The sequence below is a fragment of the Aedes aegypti genome, chromosome 3, assembly GCF_002204515.2.
Source record: "Aedes aegypti strain LVP_AGWG chromosome 3, AaegL5.0 Primary Assembly, whole genome shotgun sequence".
NCBI classification, from domain to species: Eukaryota; Metazoa; Arthropoda; class Insecta; order Diptera; family Culicidae; genus Aedes; species Aedes aegypti.
The window spans coordinates 375,570,994-375,595,496 of record NC_035109.1 but is presented as its reverse complement, the minus strand read 5'-3'; the positions used below and the strand labels follow the sequence as shown (position 1 = coordinate 375,595,496).

General features: G+C 35.6%; 2 protein-coding genes across 5 annotated transcripts in view; one reads left to right on the top strand and one right to left on the bottom strand.

Annotated features, from left to right (window-relative positions):
• LOC5574181 (copper transporter 5.1) overlaps positions 1–8,229 on the bottom strand; it is a 33,482-nt gene extending 25,253 nt beyond the window's left edge. Inside the window, exon 1 of one of the 4 annotated variants that reach the window (XM_021852287.1) lies at positions 7,762–8,229. The gene's annotated coding sequence lies outside the window, so the exon portion shown is untranslated. Of the gene's footprint in view, positions 1–7,264; positions 7,358–7,761 lie in introns of those variants that run through there. The other 3 variants (XM_021852285.1, XM_001661189.2, XM_021852286.1) reach the window with 3 other exon arrangements.
• A 382-nt stretch (positions 8,230–8,611) lies between these two features.
• On the top strand, positions 8,612–23,660 carry LOC5574182 (mediator of RNA polymerase II transcription subunit 18). Its single transcript, XM_001661190.2, has 4 exons — positions 8,612–8,847; positions 8,905–8,995; positions 23,067–23,268; positions 23,324–23,660. The coding sequence occupies exons 1-4, from the start codon at positions 8,714–8,716 to the stop codon at positions 23,542–23,544; spliced, it is 648 nt and encodes a 215-aa protein (XP_001661240.1). The 5' UTR covers positions 8,612–8,713; the 3' UTR covers positions 23,545–23,660.
• Positions 23,661–24,503: the final 843 nt, after the last annotated feature.

Here is a 24,503-nt window from a genome sequence, read left to right as displayed (position 1 = left end):
TTCTTTGTGCTATTTCTTGGAGAAACCCTCAGTGATTCCATAAAATCTTAAACAAATGAAATGAACAAACTACTGTATAGTATTTTAAACTAACAATTGGTATTTCTATATAATAAGTACGAAGAAGATCTTCCTAGAGAAATGTTCAAAAGAATTTCTCAAAGAAGTCCCTGGAAGAGCCTCTGGAACTGCTGTAGGAATCTTTAGAAGATTATATAAGTTAATTACTGAAGGACTCCTAAGGGCACCTCTGCAGGAATCCTTGGAGGTATTCCCAGAACAATCACTGTAAAAAAATTTCTCGTAGAATAATTCTTGGAGAAATTCCAGGAAAAATCTGAGGAGGAATCCATTAAAAAAAAAAATCAAAAATAATTAATGTAGAGATTTTACTAGAGGATATTTTTCTAGTGTAGTCCCTAGAGAAATTCTTCGAACAATTTCTAATGAAAATCCTAATGGTTTTTTGGGGGCGCAGAACGAAACCGTGGATAAATTCCTGCGGAAACCCTGAAGGATTATCTGATGAAATACTTTAAGTAAGTCATGTAGCGATATTCCTGGTGCACCATGGTAACACCAGAAGGAAATTATTGAAAAACTCGTGAGTTGTGGAACACCTGCAGAAATTCCTGGTACAAACACTGGAGCGATCCGTGGAGGAACCCTAGAAGAAATCTCCGGAACAATTGCTGGACAAATCTTGAGACGACAATTTTGTATGTACAGTACTGGACAGAATAAAGTACGCATTGGCCATTTTTCCATACAAAATTATCAAGTTTGGAGTCTTATATCTAGGTTTCTAGCTGTCCGATTGACCTGAAATTTTCACCGCAGCTTGAAAGTAACCTCAAATTTGCTAGGCTAGAAATTCATAGTTTTTCATTAACGAACTTTTAAGTTATCGCAAATCTCAAATTTTGATGAAAATGACAAAATTTTAAAGTAAACATATTTTTTATATGAAAATATTTAGAGCAATATGTCCTTCTGCAAAAATGTACAATTTGATAAGACGCACAAATTTGCAGAACATTATTTTTCGGTAAAACTGATTGTTTTCAAAATATTTTAAAAACTAAATTTTGCAATTTTTTGCAAATTGAGAGATTTTTAATAATTCAAAAGATTGTGTTTCAAATGCAGTGATATTTTAATTGAGTAAAATCTATGTTAAAAAAATTTCAGATCAATCGGAACACTAAAAGCTGAAATTCAGATCTCCAAACTTGACCATTTTGTATGGGAAAACGGCCAATGCGTACTTTATTCTGTCCAGTACTGTATCTGATGAAGAACTCGCAGAAATATCACTAGAGAAAAATCTTGAGTAATCCTTGAAGAGATTGTCCTAAAACTTGTGGATGAATTCCTGGAAAAATCCTTGAAGATATCTCTGCAAGAATTCAAGTAGAGATTTTCCTGGAAGGATCCTTCGCAAAGTCTCTGGAATATTTTCTAGAGTAATCTCTGAAGGAATACCAGAAGACACCGCTTAAAAAAATCCCTGAAGAAATATCTGGAGAAATTCCGGAGTATTCCTGGAAGAATTCCTGGAATAACTATGCAAGATGGTTTTGTATTTTTGGATTTACTTGGATATGTTTTCCATCAGAGAACTTGTACATCTAATTATCAGAACTTAAGAGCGGTTTGTTGCACATTGAATACCATTTTTGAACTGCAAGACTATTGAATAGTAATCTTTGGTCCATTGAAGATGTTGCACGTATGGTTGGACTTGTGTAAGTAAGCAAACATGCAAAAACAAACATTTGTTCCTGTGAACTTTGTGAAGATTTAGAGGTATAATGGTTATTCATGGAATTGTGTTAGAACAAGAAGAAACCCGTTCAAATTTTGATTTGTTTTAACGGTTTTTGAGATTTTGTCAAACCCCTTGGGTTAAACCTAGGACATTTAAGGCGAAGTAGACCGTCATTGAAATTTGTACGCGTCGTTAATCAATGATCATAATTCATCTCACGATTTCGAATCAAAGAAAATCAGTTGGTTTTGCACTGGCACAGCTGAAAAGTATCAGCATACTTTATGCATGTCAGCGTGAATAGTGATACTTTTTCAAGTCAATATAAACTATCGAGGCTGAGTTTTATCACTTCGAAATGCAAGCTGAAAAGTCATCATTGCTGCCAAAACGAATGACGGGCTACTTAGCCTTAAACTCAAATTTTGGGTAAATTTTGTTTTACGTGTGCCTCCCGAAATGTCACATAAAAACAACCCCAGTGTTAAAACTAAAAGCCCTGTGACAAAGTGAACGTCAAACATGATCAAAAGTATCAAGGTTCATGTTTGGAACCATTTTTAAAATTGAAGTTGTAATATGTTATAGCCGTTATTTGAGCTGAAAAAAAATTGGTTAAGTAGTGCAAGAACTGGCTCTTTCGTATTATTAAATAAAAACAAGAAGTCATTAAACAATAAGGACCCAATTCAAAATATTATAAAGTCAATAACGGCGCCGGCAGCGTCCTTACGGTCATCGGGAGAGGGAAAAATATTAGTGTGACATCCATTGTTACCAAAGACCGAGTATACCTCTGTATCGTCATGGTTGTCATGGGAAGGAGTTTTTGTTAGTGGGCAGGATTCAGAAGCTACACAATCTGGATTCACCTTGGTAAGTGATGTGATAAATGTAACCTCAATTTAAAAACTTATCTATTAATATAGTCTTCTTCTATTCTTTTATTCTGAACAAAATAATGTCGACACCTCTAGTGACGAACCATTCAGAGAGTTTGTTGCGCTTGTTAAGTGATTCGATTCATGGAACATGCATTGAAATAATCTTCTGTCAGTCTTATTTTTCATAGGCTGACAGAAGATTATTTCAATGCATGTCGACACATGTTTTTATGTAATTACAAGCAGAAGTAAAGGTATTTGTCCTTCAATATTCAATAAACTATGAATTATAGTACGCCGACACCAAACGTCGAACCAATCATTGGTTTTTTTTTAACAAATATACAAATGCAACATTCATACCGTTCTCAAGATTAAGATTTGTGTAAATTTATTTCACTCTTTGGAGATGAAAAAATGGAACGAGCTCACCAACTAATGGTCTGACAATCGCTGACAGGAGAGCTTCGATTCACTTCAATTCCGTCACCATCAAGCTTGAAGCATACGGGCAAGCTTACTTGGGCTTCACGCAACACTGCCCAGCAAGACGCATGAAAATAGAAAAAAAAAAACAATTTCTCCGGCGACGAAAAAACGTCCTGCTTGATTTTCACGAAGCACTGTGTTTACCTATACTTTATTTATGTATAATAAAGTGGGACAAAAGTTCAAGTGAAGCAAAATTTTCTTTTTAGCCCAATTCAAAACAAATATTTTAAATGTTTTGGTGATTCTGATGCTATTCATGAAAGGAAATTATACTCCATGATATTTGGAGAAAACGATTGAGATTCGGGAAAATTATAGCGATTTGTCGTTTCTAGTTGATAAAACCGTTATTTCACATTTTACCTTAGTTTTCGAAAAACTGCTATTTATGAATATACGACTTTCCAAATCTCTATGTTCTACATCTCGATACCTCTTCTTTTGTCGATAATTTTTTCGGTCCCTTTATTTTGCATACCTACATTTTCGCTCTCCTTTTTTTCGATACCTCCCTATCTCGATGTGATTTTCATTCCCGATTTCTTTACTTATATAGATATGCCTTTTATCAATAGTTTCTAACTAGATTTTAAGAATTCAAAACAATTTGCGAAGACGAAATAAAGTCTGTTTGTTTTTTATTTTCCTGACAACGGAGTGATTTTCAATCTAGTATTCATTAAACATTTATTCTATGTCTCGATTTCTCCCTATCTTGATGGTGCCTTTGATATTGAGAAGGCAGATTTTTTACCCAAATTTGTATGCAAACATCATTTTATGTTTTTTTTTGGCACAAAATATCGCCACAAAATGGGTTTCGGTAAGCGAACTTTTGCCCCAGACTTGATTCAAACTCTTGCTCCGCTGGTGGGGCAAAGCTTGTTTAAAACAGTAAATTTCAAAACTATTATAACTAAAAATGGATAAGTATTATGACACAAGTTTGTCCAGCAACATTGTAGCCAATATGTTATGGGTGATATTAATTACTTTGAGGCACATTATACATTTTCTTCAATATTTGTGATATACATGAACAGAAAAACTCAAATTCGCTCCCTATCTGTGTGTAGTAAAAGTCGTACAGAAAGGATTAATACACCACGTTTTTTCCAATGTCATACAGTAAACTCTTCATAATTCGATATTGAAGGGACCATCGAGTTAGGGAGGTATCGAGTTACAGAACACAAAACCAGTATGAATGCGATTCAAGGGACCATCGAGGTAGCCATGAAAACCAACTTTTACTATGGTTCTCTAACTCGATATCGAGATAAGGAATATCGAGTAAGGGAGAGTTAACTGTAATATTTTTCAATGTTTTTGACGACTCCTACATATAACTACATGATGCGGCACTCTATTAGTTATATATAAACACTATAGCCTGATTCGCTGCTGACAAGTAATTCTCGATTACTTTTTCTAACCGACGTAAGTAATTTCCATACGGTCGTGGGAAAATTAATTCAGAAGAATCACATCCTGTCTTCTAAAACTGTTTTGAAATGAATCACCTTTTAAACATTTTTTCGACGTGTATATTGCTCAAATTTTGTATACAATGAGCTTGCGTTCAAAAACTATGGAGTTCCTATTATTTCACACAAGAATTTTATGACAAAATGATAAGCCGTTTTATTCAGTTACTTGCGACTATTTTCTACCAGTGTAAAATCGACTCAAGTAGTGTTTTGTTCTGATTCGTGGTTCAGTCACTTTGTCACTCTATGGGGTCATGCACAAATTACGACACGCTCCAAGGGGGGGAGGGGGTCAAGCCAAGCGTGACAAGCCTTACAAAATTTTCGAAGGGCTCATACAAAAAACGTGACAAAGGAGGGGGGGGGGAGGAGATTGTCGAAAAAGTCGAAATTTAGCGTGACATAGTTTGTGTACCATCCCATGTGTACAGCGAGGTGGCGAAAGTAGTGGTTAGGTAGCGAAAGTTGAAAATCTTACTTTCGTCGTTTTGTAAATCCGGAAATTAAACGTTCTAAAAGTGAAAAATAGAGTTGGTTCAGAGTGAAACGTGTAGAATTTCGTCGGCGAAACACGTAGGATTGATAAAGTAAGTTTGTATACTTTTTTGACTTGTGTCTGTATGAATAAGTTTTCGAGAATTCTTGGTCTATCTTGATAGTAGAAGCATTAACCTAAGAATGCTAATGTCGCTGCTATTCGTGTGACCAACATCTAGTTTGCTGCGATGTGACAGCGTGAGCACCGGGCCTCAAAGTGTCAAAGGCTAAAACAAATCATCCTCTATTGCGTGGGATCGATCAATTAATGGAAAATAACAATTGAAGGTAATAATTAGTTAAATCAGTTTTGCGACAAGAGCGCTACTAGCGTTCTACTACTAATATTTCTATTATCTTGATGCATGGGAAATTCCTGCAAGGAATCGATCACGGAAGCGCTTTTTTCTGATCGCAGTACGCAGTTGAAAAGAACTGTCAGTTCGTCGCTGTAGAAAATTTCTGCAAGGAATCGACGAGAAAATTCTTTAGCGATTCCTGTTCAGCAGCAAATCAGGCTTATAGCAGAGTCAAAAATCTAAATATTTCAAATTTTAAATTTTTGCCACGAATTTGCTCGAATTACACCTCTGTGCAGCGCTCTGTGTGAGGAACACAAGTCTGGCTGGAGATCTGGAGCGCATTGTAAGGTTGATTGTATGAATGATGATAAGTGGACTTCTTTTGTTGTTCGGGAAGAGAATAGCGACCGACTTCATAGTCATGTTTGGATTTCCTGTGCGTGCTGTCTTTTTTTTTTTCAAGATAAGGACTGTTCATTTTATAAAGTGGACACTTTGTTTATGCTATATCTTTTATATTTATTGATAAAATCGTAATCGGTTTTCTGTGTATCGTTGACCTATTATTCTAAAATGCTATGAAAATATAAAATCTTTGAAAATGCTTTTGGTTGAAGAGCTAAATAGTCTTTCCAAAAACTCTTAAAAAAAGCTGTCCGTCAAAGTTTAACATTATTTTTCGCAAAACAAAAATCCTTATTTTAATGAACAAATTGTATGTTTGTATCCTTTACTATTCTACTAAAGGTAAAGCTTTAAAAATATCAATTATATTCCACCATTCTATGACATTAGGTAACTTTAGTGATTTACCCATCTATGGCCAAATTTGCTGATACACCATCCTTTCACTCCCAGCAAAAGAGAAAAATAAAAAGCGTGTTCAAAACTAGTTTGGATTACTAAAGAAACTATATTAGTATAAAAGAAAGCTAAATCGTGAGATTAAACTACAGTCTTAAGTATAAATTTTACTGTTTATGGTCGTTTTACTAAAAAGTCTCATACTTTTAAAATCATGTACGCATATTTATCGATCTACAGCAAATTGTAAACAGTTTTCTCCGAATTTTTCAATTGGTAATCTCAGAATAACATATTATGAAAATAATATGTGGAAAATAAAATCGATTTTATTACAGCAGTGTTGCCAATTTTGATGATTGTCAATGTACTTTGATAGGTCTTCTAAGAATAAAACAATTGTGTTTCTGTTGTGCTTTGAATGTGACGTGGGGACTTACTAAGTAACTCTATGAAGGCGTAAGTTATTTTTCATATTAATACTATATTAGGACTTCCGTCAGGACGTACTTTTACACAAAAAAATCTACTCATATCAATTCCCATCAAATTTAAAAAAAATTCTTTAAAAATATACGGGAAAATTGATTTTATTATATCTGTAAAATTGTTGCTCCAAAAATAACTTGATTTTTTCCATCAGGCTTCTGATTGATGATGCTTTCGAAGAACAAGCCTTTTTTGAAAATAGAAAATATAAATTATCGAATTTTCCAGCCAATTTCTTACAATCATTGATTTTGATAACCTCAAAAAATCGACCGATCTAATCGTTGTTCCATATTCGTGTGACATTTAATTATTTTGGAGAATTTTTATTATCACAACATTGTACAATACTAGTCGAACGATGTGCAAAAAACCGAATGAAATTTCATTGATTAATAAGAAAGATACAACATGCACAAGGTGTCCACTTTATAAAATGAACAGTCCTTAAGAAACAACGCACTGGAATCTTATCTTTCTAGAAGTAATACTCACACACATATGGTTTGTGACACAGTTCGATGAAGGGATGGATGGACATTGACAATCCACTTTGGAAGAGTAGGCGCCGAATATCGATTGCGAACTCGGCACAGCGAAAACCACTGATCCAAAACGACCTTCCCAATTGCGCTTTCTTCGTCGCGATTTCGAACGGCGATCAGCTTTTAAAATGATCAACGAAGGTATATGAAAAGAGCACGAAAAACCCAATGGCACAGATATCGTGAACAACAACTTCGTACAAAAGTGCGACGACCGACCCTCTCGAGGGGGGCGCGAGGCAAGTGGTTGTAAACATTCAAGTTCCAGTAGCACTGGGTAGCTAATCAATCGTGGCTAAGCGCCGTAGCTCCAGTTTATGTAATATTTGCCAAAAGGGGCTTACCAACAAAAACGAAAACATTGCACCAATTTGTACTCTTGTTTGCATGGCCAATTTCGGTTCAATCGATTTAATACAGTAACAAAGCAGGCGATTTGTTGCTTACCTATCAAATAGTCGTAGTAGGCTGTTCTTGCGAGACTTCCCTGCTAATGGTGATTATTGTCATCCAAATTGTGCTCACGTTTTGTTCTCGAGTCGTGACTGAGTCGCAAAAACCACACGAAATACTCACACTTTGGGATATTCAATTTGTTTCACCGTCGTTGACGAACAGTGACGGGCAGATCTCCCAGATCTAATGCATTTTTAGCTGATCCATCATTGTTTTTTTTTCTGCTGGCTGATTTGTTAATCACATATAGTAGAAATGCACGCGCCCGAAGTCTGTCGATGCGCCCGAAGTTACGTACCGCGACGTCGACAGGCAGGTTCTATACTGAATCCATTCACTCTTGTCCAGTACCTGCTTCTGCATCGATCTTATTCGAGTTGTGCATGGAAAAGGGGGTTTCCACATTTAAAGCGCCTTGATTCGTGGGACGGGCAGCTGCGAGAGACGAAGAACAAGTTTGCCTTGAGTTTGACAACATACATTTTGTGTGATGGAATGCAGTGGTGTTTGTATGTTGTTCTCTAGTATAAAGTTGACTGAAAGAAATATTTCGATTGCCGCCTACAACAGCTTGTATGAAAGACGATAGATGTGTCAGTTGAACTGACAGTTAACATTCATAGTTAAGATAAATTTATTGCATTATGTATTAAGATTTCAATGCTTTAAGATTTACTAACATGTATTCTATTTGATTTTGATGGTCCTCAAGCACACGTTTTCATCAAAATATAAGAAATTTGAATGTTAAAATATGGCGGCCTTGCCCGCTTTTCTGTCAGTTCTAACCGTATCCACTACCTATCAAAATGGCGCTGCGATCGCTTTTATTCGACCGCTTGTCAAATTTCACTGTTGTGGGTTTGTTGTTATTTACACCGGTGGATTACGAGAAGCCAATCGTAATCGTTCGCATTGAATTTAGTGATATTTCTCCGGTAAAATGACTACATCGGCCACTCCGATGGCCGCAGTGGACCTGCTGCAGCAGGCTCTCAATTCGAACATCATTCCCAATCAGGAGTACCTGTTGCAGGGTTCGATTTTGGATTCGGCTGCCGAACATTTGCTGCATCGGTAAGTTTCGTGTAGGATGTTAGATGTTGATTTGTTAACTATTTACATTGATTCCAGGTTGCGTGGATTGTGTGATAATGTTGATACAGGACCGGAAGCATTTGCCGACTACGAGATGTGCCTCAGTTTGAAGGTGCCCAATGAGAAGGTAAGTTGTGCATGTTTCTCCAAGTGTAGTACTGACTAGTATTAACTTTTCGAAGAAAATTTCAATTGAATTTCAAAATTATGTAAGTTATTGAAACAGAAGCTTGTGCAAAAATGAATTAGTCGAATATGGTAGAAATTATTCATTTTCAAAAGAAGCAGCCGTAGCGACAGTTTCGAAATGATGGATTTGGCCTGAGAACTGGGATATAAAATACAACAAGCAGCCTGGCAGCAATAATTATTGTCCATTGATTAGATCCAGTCCTTAAAAAGTCTCACTCCAAGAGCTGATGAGATCGAAAACCACCAGGGCAAGGTTCAGTTCGCGCAAAATCACAATATCAAAGGTTATCTCCAGAATTCAAAGTGCATATGAGAAGCACTAATTTTTGACCTACAAGAATTATGTGCTAATTTTCAGATTTTCATACAAAGTAGGCTAAAATCGTATGAATGGGTCGAAAATCGGTGTTTTTCCCCTATCTATGGCGACTTCAATCAGCGAAATGCTAATTTTATTCGTGATTCAAAAACGAAAGCATTCTGTTTCCGGTCATTGGAGAAAACGAATCATTTAAATGAGCTGCATCCTTAGGTTTAACGGAAGATTTTTTTGTGAATGAATCTTTTTCTCCACTATTGAAAAATGAAGCGTTTCACACAGCTATTGAGTACTCAATTTTTGTTCATAATAATCTTAATTCATGATAATCATGACCTTGACAATTTCTTTGATTACACTAGTTACAAATAAAAATGAAAGTCATGAACTTTAATAGCTGAGCTTCATTTTCAATGTTAAATCGTACGATGAATCAAAAAAAATGTCAAAAAAATTCACAGTAGAACCGTTTTTGAGATACGCTCAATATTTGATTTTTTTGGTTTTTCAAAAAAGTACATTTGCTAAAATTGATGTATCTCCGGATTTAGAGCACCAAATCTACACTTTTTTTTTAGCAAAATAAAGCTAATTAAATGTGCCGTCTGAACATCACTTTGTTGTGCAAATTACGGCTTTCTAGATATTTATGGCATAATCAAATTTTTTCGATATTTTTGAGTAAAATTTAACCAAATTTTCAACTTTTAGCTAAGTTTTAAGCACGATGCTGATGTTTTAACATTCGTTTATTATGTTGAACTCAAGGTATGTAAAAAACCAAAAGAAAAAAGGTCCTAATGACTGAAATCGGTTGAAAATTGAAGATGTTATGGCATTTTTTGTAGAACACTTGAATTTTGAAGTTTTGACCTTTTAAAACAACAAGACGAAATCTATATAAATTTCACTAAATCCTTTCACTTTGAATGACTCTTAGTACAGATTCCATGCTTTGTTAACCGTTTTATCAATTATTAATTTTGGATCACGACTAATTAATGAAAAGGGCGTATGTAAAAGCAGAATTTATGTGTTTGCGTATATATTAAAAAAGGCCAGTTTTACTAACATGGAGTCTTGATATATTTCAAGCTAATAATGATGATGATGAACTTTTTATGATTCAATATTAAATCCAGCAAACAAACTACAATGAATACGTGTATAAAATAAGGCCATGGGCTCATTTGAGAACGTGAAAGATGTATCCGCCTTGGCTACATACTGTATGCAACTTAAAAGAAAAATTTCCGAAGCCATCCGTGTTCAATTATGGCATACGAAAGTTCAGGCTACTGCGATGTCAAGCTTTCTTCAGTGTTGCTGGCTCAACGGCTGAATGATCATGGCGATTAATGTGATACAAGAAATATAAATTCCTGACTGATTCCTGAAATGTTTGGTCCTTTAACTGTTTTGATGTGGTTATAACTATTTTTGATGTGGTTTCAAGTTTAATGATAAGTTTATGCTGCTTGTCTGTTTGGCGTTTGAATGTTATAACTTTGTTATGACAAAATGATTTTGGCAGCACTTTCGTCGCAGGGAAAACATTGTTGACAGGTAGTACTGTTTGTTGAACATAGTGAAACAATGTGTGCGGCAAAGCGTGAATTTAAGTGCAAAAATGATCCGCAAAAATTTTGTTTCGTCTGCGGAAACTACATTTTTACGACACCGGTAAATTTTACTAGTTCATTGCAAACTGCATATCGGCTTTATTTCAAAACTGATCCCAAAAACCTCGACAAAACGTGGACTCCAAACGTTGTGTGTAGTTCGTGCAAAACATGCTTGGCTAGATGGATGTCTGGAGAAAGGTAATTATTTAATTTTCTACATTCAAATGACTAACAAGTGCTATTTACTAACTAACTAACTAACAAATCTTGTACCAGCCGCCATTTGTCCTTTGTTGTACCGACAATATGGCGCCAACTAGTTTGTCATGCAGCGGATTGTTATTTCTGCTTAACCAAAGTCATGCAACACGGACGTCACAAAGCAGTTGAATATCCACAAGTTCAATCAATGACAAAACCGATTCCACATGAAGATTCATCTCCTTATTCTGTTTGTCCAAAGCGAAAACGAGAGCCTTCAGTGGATGACAGTGACGAACCACCCTTTGATGAAAGCGACGTGGAATACGAAAGAAAGCCGATGCTGTTTACACAAGCGGAACTCAATGACTTGATAAGGGACTCGGACTTATCAAAAGAAAAATCAGAATTGTTGGCATCGCGCTTGATGGAACGAAACTTTCTTTTTGCTGATACAAAAGTTACTTCCTACAGAAAGCGTCATGAAAAATTTGGAAAATATTTTTCCAAAAAAGACAGTGCTTGCTTTTGCCATGACATAAGAGGCTTGTTTGAAGAATTCGGTGAACCATATGATCCTTCTGAATGGCGTTTGTTTATCGACAGTAGTAAATTAAGTTTAAAAGCTGTTCTGCTGCATCAAGGGAACAATAAGCCTTCGATTCCGCTAGTTCATGCCGTGAACATGAAGGAATCATACGAATCGATGGCTTTTATACTTGACCTGATATGCTACCACCAACATAATTGGAAAATATGCTCAGATCTCAAAGTTGTTGCAATGTTGACTGGCTTGCAACAGGGATATACTAAGTTCATGTGTTTTCTTTGCAAATGGGATAGCCGAGCACGTAAACAACATTACGTTCGGGAAAATTGGCCCGAACGAAAGTCTTTTACAATTGGTCAAGAGAATGTAAGGTGCCATCCTCTCGTAGCGAAGGAACAGATAATACTCCCACCACTGCACATAAAGCTTGGGTTGTTCAAGAATTTTGTAAAGGCGCTTAACAAGGAAGGACCAGCTTTCGGATACCTGAAATCCATTTTTCCAAACTTGTCGGATGCCAAGATTAAGGAAGGTGTGTTCGTTGGTCCTCAAATTAAAAAAATGTTGAACGATGAAGATTTCTACACCGTATTGAACAATCATGAAGCCGAAGCATGGAAATCGTTCCAGCGTGTAGTTGCGGAGTATTTGGAGAACACCAGGAGCCCAGACTATGAAGAAATTGTAGCCGATTTACTCAAAAACTACAAGAGAATGGGTAAATTTTAAAGTTTTGTTTTATTCACTTTCAGCTGTAAAATTTTACATTTTATTTTGACAGGTGTGAATATGTCTCTGAAGATACATTTCCTACACTCGCATTTGAACTTTTTCCCTGAAAACCTCGGCGACGAAAGCGATGAGCACGGGGAACGTTTTCATCAGCAAATGAAAATAATGGAACGTCGTTATCAAGGATTTTGGGATGAAGCGATGATGGGCGATTATTGTTGGTTTCTCTTTCGAGAAACAAATTGCAAGCATAACAGACGGAGTGATTCAAACAATTATTTTTAAACATATATTTTTTACATGTGAATTTATAGCTTAATTTAAGGAAGCTTTGAAATATATGAAATGAACTGATTGTTGTGGAGATAATAAGTAGAGATAAAACTTATGTTCTGAGTGAAGTAGAAGCTCTGTTAATACACACGCCCTTTTTACAGATTAGTCGTGATCTAAAACTATGGATTGATAACACAACATTAAATCTTAACTAAGACTTATTAACTGTTGAAAGTTTAAGCAAATCCAAATGAAAATGCATTAAATTTTCTTCATGTTGTTGAGATCGCTTGAAAATCGTAAAAACTTCAAAATTCAAGTGTTCTACAAAAATGCCATAACATCTTCAATTTTCAACCGATTTCAGTCATTAGGTACTTTTTTCTTTTGGTTTTTTACATACCTTGAGTTCAACATGATAAACGAATTTTAAAACATCAGCATCGTGCTTAAAACTAAGCTAAAAGTTGAAAATTTGGTTAAATTTTACTCAAAAATATCGAAAAAATTTGATTATGCCATAAATATCTAGAAAACCGTAATTTGCACAACAAAGTGATGTTCAGACGGTAGAAAGCACATTTAATTAGCTTTATTTTGCTAAGAAAAAGTTTAGATTTGGTGCTCTAAATCCGGAGATACATCAATTTTAGCAAATGTACTTTTTTGAAAAACCAAAAAAATCAAATATTGAGCGTATCTCAAAAACGGTGAATTTTTTTTGACATTTTTTTTTGGATTCAGCGTACGATTTTACATTGAAAATGGAGCTCAGCTTACTAAGTTCAGAAATGTTGTAAACTAGTGTTATTAAAACGCCAATTATGCCGGAATTGAACAAAAATTAAATAAAAGAGATTGGCAATTTGTTTTGAAAAATCAAGGAGATTTAGAATGTTCAGTGACGGATTTTTATTCCATTTTATCGGAAATTATTCAGATGGGTCGAAAGTCCCTGTTTGTATTAATAGTCAAACTAATTAACTAATTTTAATAATCGTAAGCAAAAGGCTCATAAAATAAACTCAAGAAAGTCTAGAAAATTATTTGCATATTGTCAACCAACTTAATCAAGCCATGTCCGCTGCACCCGGATTACAACAAAAAATAGAAAATGATTTCAAATCTTTCTCTAGGAATCTCTTCAATAACGTTAAAATGAAGATGAAGTCTAACAATTTTCCATCTAAAATGACATTGGATGATAGAAGAGCAGATAATCCAGATGGCATCTGCAATCTTTTTGCTACTTTTTTCCAAGAGACTTATACAACATTTTCGGATAATGATCGTGATTTTGATTTTTTATTCTTGATTTCCTGATTTTACAAGCGATGTCGGTGTTTGTCAAATACTGTTACAGGACATTTTAACAGGACTTTAGATTCCACCAAAGGATCAGGGCCAGATGGAATCCCACCTGTTTTACTGAAAAACTTAGCACATGAATTCACAGCATCATTATTATGGCTGTTCAACATGTCACTTGAAATGGGCAGAGTTCCAAAAGAATGGAAAAGGTCACATCTCATATCCTTTCTATCTCAAATGTTCGAAATTATCGTGGAATTGCTATTATTCCATTCATTCCAAAACTATTTGAATCAATTATAAATAAAAAATTGTTTAGCCAAACAAAACATAGAATAACGAATACACAACATGGTTTCTTTAAGGGTCGTTTTACTAGAGTCAAGGGGGTCCGGTGTGGAGGCAGATTTTGGGCGCTCCAAAGGAGCCTTCAACATTTTTTCGAAAACGTTCCATATTATATTAATTAACTTATTACGCGTCGTATGCCAGACGAGTGCTTGACCAACTAAGCTACCGAGCCACTTGGCAATTCAATAACTCAGAAAGTTACAAGTTTCGAATTCATGCCCAATATTTGTAAAAAAAAATCCTGATTATAAGGTCGAAATCTGCCGGTAAAAATCACCAATATCAGGGCGTAGCTAGAATTTGAAAAAAAAAAATAGGTTTTCATTGATGCGTCTTGTAGAACCAAAAAATATATATGAAGCCTTTGCCCCATTCTGTATATTTTAGGATCTTTAGAGATATTCTTGGATAACTTTCTGTATATTGTAGGTATTAAGTAGTATGCTTACGGTTATTCCTAGTTGAACTTCTTGAAGACTCGTGAAAAAATCTTGCAACAATTTATATTTACCACAAATCTGATGAAATTGCTGGACAAATTTCAGAAATTCTAGTATTGTGCGAATCACTGATAAATTCTTTGTTGTAGTTTTTATGCAGATCTAGCAGGTCATCAAGAAAGAAGGTTGAATTTTATTATTGATGTTAGTTTATGAGGAATTTCCAGCGAAACTCATAGAGGTACCCCTAGCAAAAATTTTCCAATAGTTTAAAAAATAAAACACTGCAGTTAAAATCTGGAACTTCTTAAACTCAGTCAAAATTTCTTAAATTTTTGAATTTTTTTAAACCTTTTTGGGAAAGAAGAAATTTTGCAATATTTAAAAGAGTGTTAAAAACTGGTAGAACCGCTAAGGTGTTTCTGGGGAAATTTCTGTTTTAATCACTTGAAGAACTACTTGTAGTAATGAACGAAACAAAGAAGGACTCATTGAAAAAAAAACTTATGAAGGGTCAATCCCAAAAAATTTCTAATTATCTGAGGAATTCTCGTTAATTTATAAGATATATACCAGAAAAAAAAATCTCCGATAAATCTCAAGGGAATCCTTGGAGTTATTGGTAAAGAAATACTTGGGAAAACCACGGGCTAGGCCAAAGTTACGCCAAGAAATCCCTTCAGTGGTTTTCAGGGGAAAATGCTTCAAGATCTCCTCAGTGAAATTGTTGGTTGAAACCTTGATAAATTCCTAGAATGATTCCTGTAGGCAGTCTAGAAGAAACTTTAAAAAGAAATAGAATAGACATATTCGGAATCTCTGTGGCAATTTTTTTTCAATTCCCGTTATGAGTTGACGTCCAGGTAGATTATTACTAGTTTCATCATTGGGCTTTTACGCCCGAATCAATTCTTCAAAAATAATATCTGAAGGAATTTTGATTAACAATAAATTTCAAGGAGTAACAAATTAACAACAATATATTTCAAGAAGCAGTCGTTGCGGATTGTTCAGTGTAACCCATCGAAGAATAATCAAAATACTTTCTAAAACAATTTCATCATGTACACCGCTGAATGTAGTTTCCTCCAAAACTTATGCATGCCCATTATCTTTTTGGGATCTTGCAAATTGTCAGTTTCCCACAAGCTATATCGAACTTTTAATGTTATGAGAAATCCGCCCTACGATTTTGAGGCCCCCAGGAGCTCGGGGCACGGTGCGGACATTTTGGTGTTTACTTCTCACTACCAAAGAAGCGGCCTCCCGAATTCTTCTCTTCTAAAGAACTCTACTGACTATTTTTTAAATTCAATGTTGCCAGTTTCACCAACAAATTTCGTCACAACAGTTAGGCTGATACAAATATTAATTTTCTTCTGTGTCCGAGACCGCTTGGATGGTACGAGGGGGGATAAAAATAAATAAGGAACAAAAAATAGAAAATGATAAAACAAATATTTTTTCGAATTTTTATTTTTAACGATAGTTGTTAAACTTTTTTCAATCGTCATCTGGATCATTATTTTACCTGGTTTTTACTTTAAAAAATAAAAATAACCTAACTGATGTCAATAAAATTATGAATCTTTTTTTTTTTCTCACCTTCAAAATTTTCTGATTTTTGAAGGCGGAGGGGGGGGGGGGTTGACACTGAAGAAAATTAATATTTGTATCAGCCTTATTTATATTGTTTGTTAACGATTTTTCATATGTGCTCAAGCATCTGAAAATTCTAAAGGCCCAAACGCAATGATAGCCGAACGGCAACGGAATGCGGAACCGGTTCGCAAGCATGAACTACAACATGCTTGTCGACTTGGTGTTGATTCACTTACATTCGTTTATGGGTCAGTCGGGATGGTGTGGTTCATGCTGGCGAACCGGTTCCGCATTCCGTTGCCGTTCCGCTATCATTGCGTTTGAGCCTTAATTTATGGTGACTACAGTCAACTCTCCCTTACTCGATATTGAAGGGACCATCGAGTTAGGGAGGTATCGAGTTACAGAACACAAAACCAATGCAACTGCGATCCAAGGGACCATCGAGTTAGCCATGAAAACCAACTTTTACTATGGTTCTTCAACTCGATATCGAGATACGGAATATCGAGTAAGGGAGAGTTAACTGTATATGAAACTTTATATGGAAATTTATAGCAACAAAGATAACGACATTTATCTGAATGAAATAAGTATAGTTGATAATTGGTTCATCATGATTCATCAACTGGAGGCATCACATTGCCATTTTCTTACACCAGTAATATAAAATTCATTTGCATTTTTTTATATTCAATTTTCAATTTCAGTGCCTCTAGGTGAAATCGAATTTAGAAATGACACCAATAGTGGGTGAAACTGAATGCGTGCGCGTATTGCACTCACTCTCTTTATCGTCGCATTCGCTCTCATAGTCAGATTGGCTTCGTTCTAGCGGAGTTTGTTTTCGTTCGTTTTCGCACTGATCGTGAATCATTCGGCTGAATTTTTACTACACTGGTCTCCACATATAAAAACAAATGGGTATGGATTCGAATCAGTACGAAAGCAATTTCTCTTAGGGATGGTCACGCTAAATTTCGATTTTTTAGACTACCTAGGGGGGGGGGGGGCCTTCTTAGTCGCGCTTTTTGTATGAGTCCTCTGAATGTTTTGTAAGGCTTGTCACGTTATGCCTAACTCCCTCCTCCCTTGGAGCATGACATAATTTGTGTACGACTCCTTATATGCCTTACGCTAATTAAGTTTGACAACGTTTCCACTGCCATCTTATGAGGTTCGATTAGAGTGTCCATCCCGGGACAAAAAATCGCGGGATTTGACAAGCTTCGGGATTTCCCGTTTCCCGGGATTTTATTTGTGACATCCCGGGAATCCCGGGATTCCCGAAATGTACGTAGAATTTGATGAAAACAACAAATTTCAATGAAAAACAATTACATTTTCCCTCACTATCAACCTTATTTGATAATGTCGAAAAGCATAATGAAAAAGAGAATAAACGAGTAATTATTTCCAGAGGTCAATTTTTCAAGTAAGAAACGCATATTTTTATTTGTCTAGTTGCAAAGTTGTAATGCTTTTCTTTTCAATATTAATTTCAGAGAAATTGTTTATTATAGAGAAGCGCGAATACTGAAACCAAAGTTTCCAATTGAACCGTCAAACGTGGTTCCAATCGAGCAAAATCAAAGAGACTCAAAGAGATGTTATGCAAAAGAGACGATGGATGTGTGTTAGTGAAAAGTGATATGTAAGTGACGTCACTGATAAGCTTGGTTTCTTATGGCGACTGACAGGATGACACGCACACTAAAACATTGTTAGAATGACCTTAATTTTCGATAGTCATTGCAAATGTTGTTTATAAACAAAGTCAAAATTCTCTCCGCGTTTCTCTAGTATAATCATATTCTCTGGTTTTAATAAGCCTTTGCTGAGATAACAAATTTGGAAGAATACCTAAGTTGCCGCAAATCGCAAGTCAGAACTGTCGTGACACCTTATTAATTTTATTCGGCCTCTGAAAAACCAACTATTCATTCGCGGATTGGAAAACCCAAGTCCAAAAAAACACGTGCAATCTTCTCAACATTTTCCAACAGACCGATTTTTCCCTCATCATCGCCGCGGCTTCGGAACAGTGTTGCCACATTTATATCTGTACCGTAGGCTCAAAAATCTTTTTTATATGTACCAGAGATTCTGAAAATCTGTACCCAAAATCTGTACCACACACACCATATTAATTGTTGAAAGAAACTTTAATCCTTATTTATTTGGAAATTTAACACAGTTTTTATTGAAATAATTTAACTATTTAGATTTATTAAATTATTAAATTCAATGGAAATAGTATCTTTCAATAATAGTTTCGTGGAAATTAGTTTCTAATTTCAAGCATCTTTAAAATTTTGTGTTACAAAAATCGCCAATTCCAAAAATCTGTACCAATCTGTACTTTTCGGTGAAAATCTGTAATCTGTACCGTACAGAATCTGTACCAAAAACTATTCGAAAATCTGTACCTTTCCAGATAAATCTGTACTTGTGGCAACACTGCTTCGGACCTTCCGCCCGATTCTAGATGCTAATACAAACAATAATACGCTAATACGACTAATACAAACATTTTACGCGGTCGATTTCGTGCGACACTTCTTTATGGCATCTTTTTGATTTTCCTTTTTTTATGGCATGTTTCGATTTAACGACAAACACGCTAAACTGTTACAAGTTATGTTACGTAATTAATTTACCTTATTTTTTTTATCATGGAACATATATCTACTACAAGTACCATCTGTAAAAAGTAGGCACTAAGAAAATTGACTGACAAGTTTTCAATCTCGTTTTCCATACAAATATTCAAAAAATTCCAGGAGTTTGGAACATGTTTCGATCTCAATTAAACTTTCATAATTTGCATTTCACTTCGTTACCTTTCCATGAAAAATATAAAGATGACCAAATAACGATTCATTTTTGTGTTTCACGATGCGAAAATCTGCAGTGCTTACAGGCCTTGTGATTGTGCGAATTACATAGTTTCGTCAGGCATTTAACCCGTTAACGCCTAAGGAATTCATCTCCGTTTTTGTTATTCATAGTCATATTCCCAAAAATTAAACCTTATTTCACCAAAAAATTTGAAGTCTATGGTGGGGATCCAAAACAATTCTTGAAAGTTTGTCGTCCATATCTAGCTGTTCTATAAGTTTATTTTCGAGTATCATCAAATATATTATCATGCTTTTCGACCCATTACAATGTAAACAAGTTGACAAAAAAGTGCAGGAGTGAGGTAATTCATAAATTACGTCACGTACAGAAGAGGAAGGAGGGGGTTTCAAAGAAACGTGACTACCCATATAGAAATTGGAATCCATACAAAAAATGTGAAACAGAGAAAAATTGAGGAGAATGAATATGGCAAAACTTTGCGTGACGTAATTTATGGACGTACCCTGATAAATAAATTGCAACATAAAGAATAAAAATTTCAGAGGCGAAAGATGCATGCCAGAACTAAATCATTTAGTGACTTCAATTCAATTTTCTGCTCTACCACGTAAGTAACATACAGACATACATACATTTCCATACATGTATATGTACAATGATGCACACTTACACCATTTACACTAAAAACAAAATCTTACGTCAAATATTTTGATTATAAAAAAATAACCTACAGATGTTTCAGAATAGTCTTCAAAAAGATTCTATAAAACTTGCCAGCTGATAATGAAAACATAACTATCAAAATATTTTTTTCTGGGTCAAGTTATTAGTATACAATATGGCTCGGATCTGACAGCGATCGAAATATATATATATATATTTGGCAATATCAGAATTTCATTACTGCTAATCAAAAGTTAGTCCTTCAGTCCAATGACAGTCAAATATTGGACTCCAACTATCACATGCTTTACATACGTGAATATTTGCAGCCAACATTATTCGTCTGTAACGTTGAAGTTACTGCATCACTGATGCATATGGTCTTATCCACCGATAGAAACGAATCCACGCGGTTCAAGATTTTTGACACTAGAGCGGGCCAGAATAGCTGGGGAGCATACGGAAGTGTGCCCGCTCTTATGTCATAATTCTTGGACCGAGTGAGTTCAGCAAGGAAGGCTCTTTACTGCTACCTCAATGTTTCGGTGGTTCTAAAAAGTAAACAACTTTACTAAATTACGACCAAACAATGGTGAAGGCGTATTCATTTTTCTCGAAAGCATACATTTTGGGAATTTAGTTGAATTTTCTGATTAAATTGGCAACAATGCATTGCAGTAGCGCGTAGTAAATAACTGCTTGCAAACAATATCTTTCAAGCGCATTTATTACTTGTAATTTTGCGAATAATTATTTTTACTTTACCACGTTAATCCATAAAACTGGTTCTGGACTTAGGTTGGCGGCTATTCAATTTTACTCTCATTTGACAGCCGCCCTTCACCCTTGGAGTTCAGTTCATGGATGGATAAGTCAAATTGTCGGTTTTTTCGTTCTTCACTCCCTTCTAAAGATCAAAAGATCTAAATGGTGTCAAGGTTCAACTCATCTAAAAATGTAAGGATCATAGCATCCGAAATAAGCAATTGTTGCTCGAATCCATAGTTAGTATCCATTGTTTTGATCTTATCTTTTGACCAATTTCTTATTGGTTGTTTCCTTGATTTTTGCTCATAAATGCAATTCCCAGCTAATATGCTTTTTTTTGCCAAAATATCGCCTTTAGTTGATCATCGTTTTCGAAGATGCCAAATTTTTCATCACTGGACTTCATATAGGCGAATAAAATATTTGCTGACTAGCGCCATCATGAGAATGACTTCCGAACTAAGAAGGTTTTAGGCGAATAGCTTTCTTTGGATTTATATATAAGCGAATAAAATGTGTGCCCAGTAGTGCCATTTAGGTGATTTCCGAAGTAATAAGTTTCCAGGCGATTAGGTCTCATTTAGTTCTTCAACTTTGTCAAAAACACTAACTTTGTATCCATTCACTGGATTAAGATATGAGCAAATAATATGTTTGTCTACTAGCGCCACCTTGGGAGAGTTTTCCCAATTACTATGTTTCTAGGAGAATAGATCCCATTTAGTTGAACACTTTTTTTTGAAGACACCAATTTCGAATATCATCGCTGGACTGATGTAAAAAAATAAAATATTTGACCACTAGCGCCACCTTGTGAATGTTTTACGAACTATTATGGTTTTAGGCGAATAGGATTCATTTAGTTGTTCAACATTGTCTAAGACACCAATTTTGTATCTCATAACAGAACTGAGATGCAAGCAAATACAATATTTGAGCACTAGCACCATCTAGTGAATGTTTTCCGAACTAATAAGTTTTCGGGCGAATAGACCTCATTCAGTTGAACACATTTGTCGAAGACATTAATGTTGTATCTTATCACTGAACTGAGATATAAACAATCAAAATATTCGATCGCTAGCGCCATCTTTTGAGTGAATTCCGAATGGTTTTATGCGAATAGGTCTCATTTAGTTGATCAACTTTGTCGAAGACACCAATTTTGTATCTAATAACTGGACTGAGATACAAACAAATAAAATCTCTGCTCACTAGCGCCATCTATGAGTGTTTTCCGAACTCATAAGTTTTCGGGTGACTAGATCTCATTCAGTTAAACACATTTGTCGAAGACACCACCGTTGTATATCATCACTGAACTGAGATGTAAACAATCAAAATGTTCGACCATTAGCGCCATCTTTTGAGTGTTTCCCGAAAATATAAGGATACAAGAATAGTTCTCATTTAGTCGATCAACTTTATCGAAGACACCAATTTTGTATCTCATCGCTGGACTGAGATTAAACGAAGCAAATATTTGTATGCTGGAAAGTTGTTCCATATGTTGCTTATATATGCGACATTTGTTGGCTGCTGTGCTCCACCTGGTGAGTTAATTCTGAATTAAAATAGTTACCAAGTGGAAGTCAGCAGTCCTGTGATCAACTTTGCAGAAGACAGTTTTCTCCTAAACCTCTTTATTTTCAAGATATTTGCGCTATAACCCGAGGAGGAACAAATAACTCCACAATAACTTATGCATACCATTTTTTGGTATCATACCAAAATTAGGTATGGTTCAGTTGTCAATACCTCAATTTGGTATTATAATGGTATTGAAAAAAATCTTTAAAACAATTAAAAATACTTCATTGAGGTATTAAAAAGCTATTGAGGTCTGCTGGAGGTATTGAACTACAATTGAAAAATTTCATTTTTATATGAAAATCCATCAAGTATTATTGAGGTACTACAATACCTGATCTAGTTATCAGTTTGGTGTTCGTAGAATATGCTTGAGGTATTATTTGAGGTATTTTACCTCTTATGCAGGGCTCATTCATACCTCATTCAGGTTGTAAGTATTGGAAATTATCTGGTATGGAATACCTCATTTTGGTATTCAGTAGTTATTTTCTTCTGCTCGGGAAGTACTGTCCTATTTATAAAACGCTGGGCGTTCGGGGCTTCTGTCCTATTTTTAGGACGCTGGGTGGATGTGGGTTAAGCACAATGTGCTAAGAAGTGATGGTTCGATTCCCGCTTCAGCCGTTTATAGTTCCACTTTCTGCAGTATAATATTTCTTGAAAAGCTTCATAACGGGTAATACATCAATCTCACCTAACTTTTTTAACAGACTCCCGTAATGACCGTACGCGTTCGCAAGGCCCAAGACACAGACGCCCCGTACCAGCTACGATACATCGGCCAACCGGAGCTGGGCGACCGCAACCGCCCCACTCTGGTCCGCAGCAGTTTGGACATTGCCTGCACTCCGCACGTGGTGGACTTCCTCACCGAAATGGGCTTTCGGGTGGACTTTGAGTACATCACCAAAGGTATGCTTTGATACTTCATAGATACGAGTGTATTTTATTAACATATTCTATTAAGGCTACATGTTCCGCAAGGGCCGGATGAAGGTTACCGTGTCGAAGATCTTCAAGGTCAACAGTTCGGAACCGATCTCGCAGAGCTATCTGGTCGAGCTGTCCGTGTTGGCTCCGACCGGGCAGGACGTCATCGCCGACGATATGCGAATTTTCGCCGAACAACTCAAGCCGCTGGTCCAACTGGAGAAGATCGACTACAAACGATTTGCGCAGATGCCCTGAATCACATTGAATCACAGATGCCCTGAATTGACATTTGCGCATTGACTTCCATTAATTTTCTAACGTGTAGGTACCGCTTAAGAGAACATTAAAGAGTAATTAGCCGAAACGAGTAACAGTGTGGTAGCTTTTAGTTTTCCGAGAAAATCACAACTCCTCAGGCGTAGACTAATCGGAAGCGGACTACACGTATACAGTGGAATCTCAATTTTCGAACATAATTTTCGGGTTCGTAAATAAAATTAATTTTTTAAACGAGATTTTACCTCTTTTGGAGTCAACTTTATATAACAGATAATTTTTGGAATCAGCTAAAATGTGGACACTATATCAAATAATTTTATAAAAAAAGGTTTCAGTTGAGAATCGATTGTATAGAATAATCCTGTTTTCTTCATTTGATTGTTCATACATATTTCTTCAGTGTCGTGCACTAGAATCGACTAAAGTGATGAGTACACGATACTGAAGACGGCCTTACAGTTGAGGTCGAAATACGCGTATCTGTCAAAGGATACAAACTCTAGTGGAATTAAATGGTATAGTACTAAATTCGGTTCGGAAGAAGATAGGCCTATTACGTCTGCGACTTACAGCACCCGACACTGAAGAAGTCTGTAAGTTGCAGACGAAACAGGCCTATCACTCAAGATAAGCAACATATTAGAGTTCAATGGTATTTGCTCACTTTACTAATGATTTTAGAATTTTATTTTTTCTTTTGCAAAAGTGAAGTGAAGTGTTAAAGTTCAATTATTCAAAATAATGTGTTTTAATGTTTCTCAGATGTTAAGTCTGAACTAAACTACAAAACAAAAGTTATAAATAAACCACATTATTTATGTAAACTGAATCTACGTAAAAAAAGGATTCGTAGAACGAGTTCTTAGTGTATTCTCAGCCAGGTCATAGCGCGCAATTCGGGGAGATGAAAGAAAATTTCCCCACCGCTAATGATG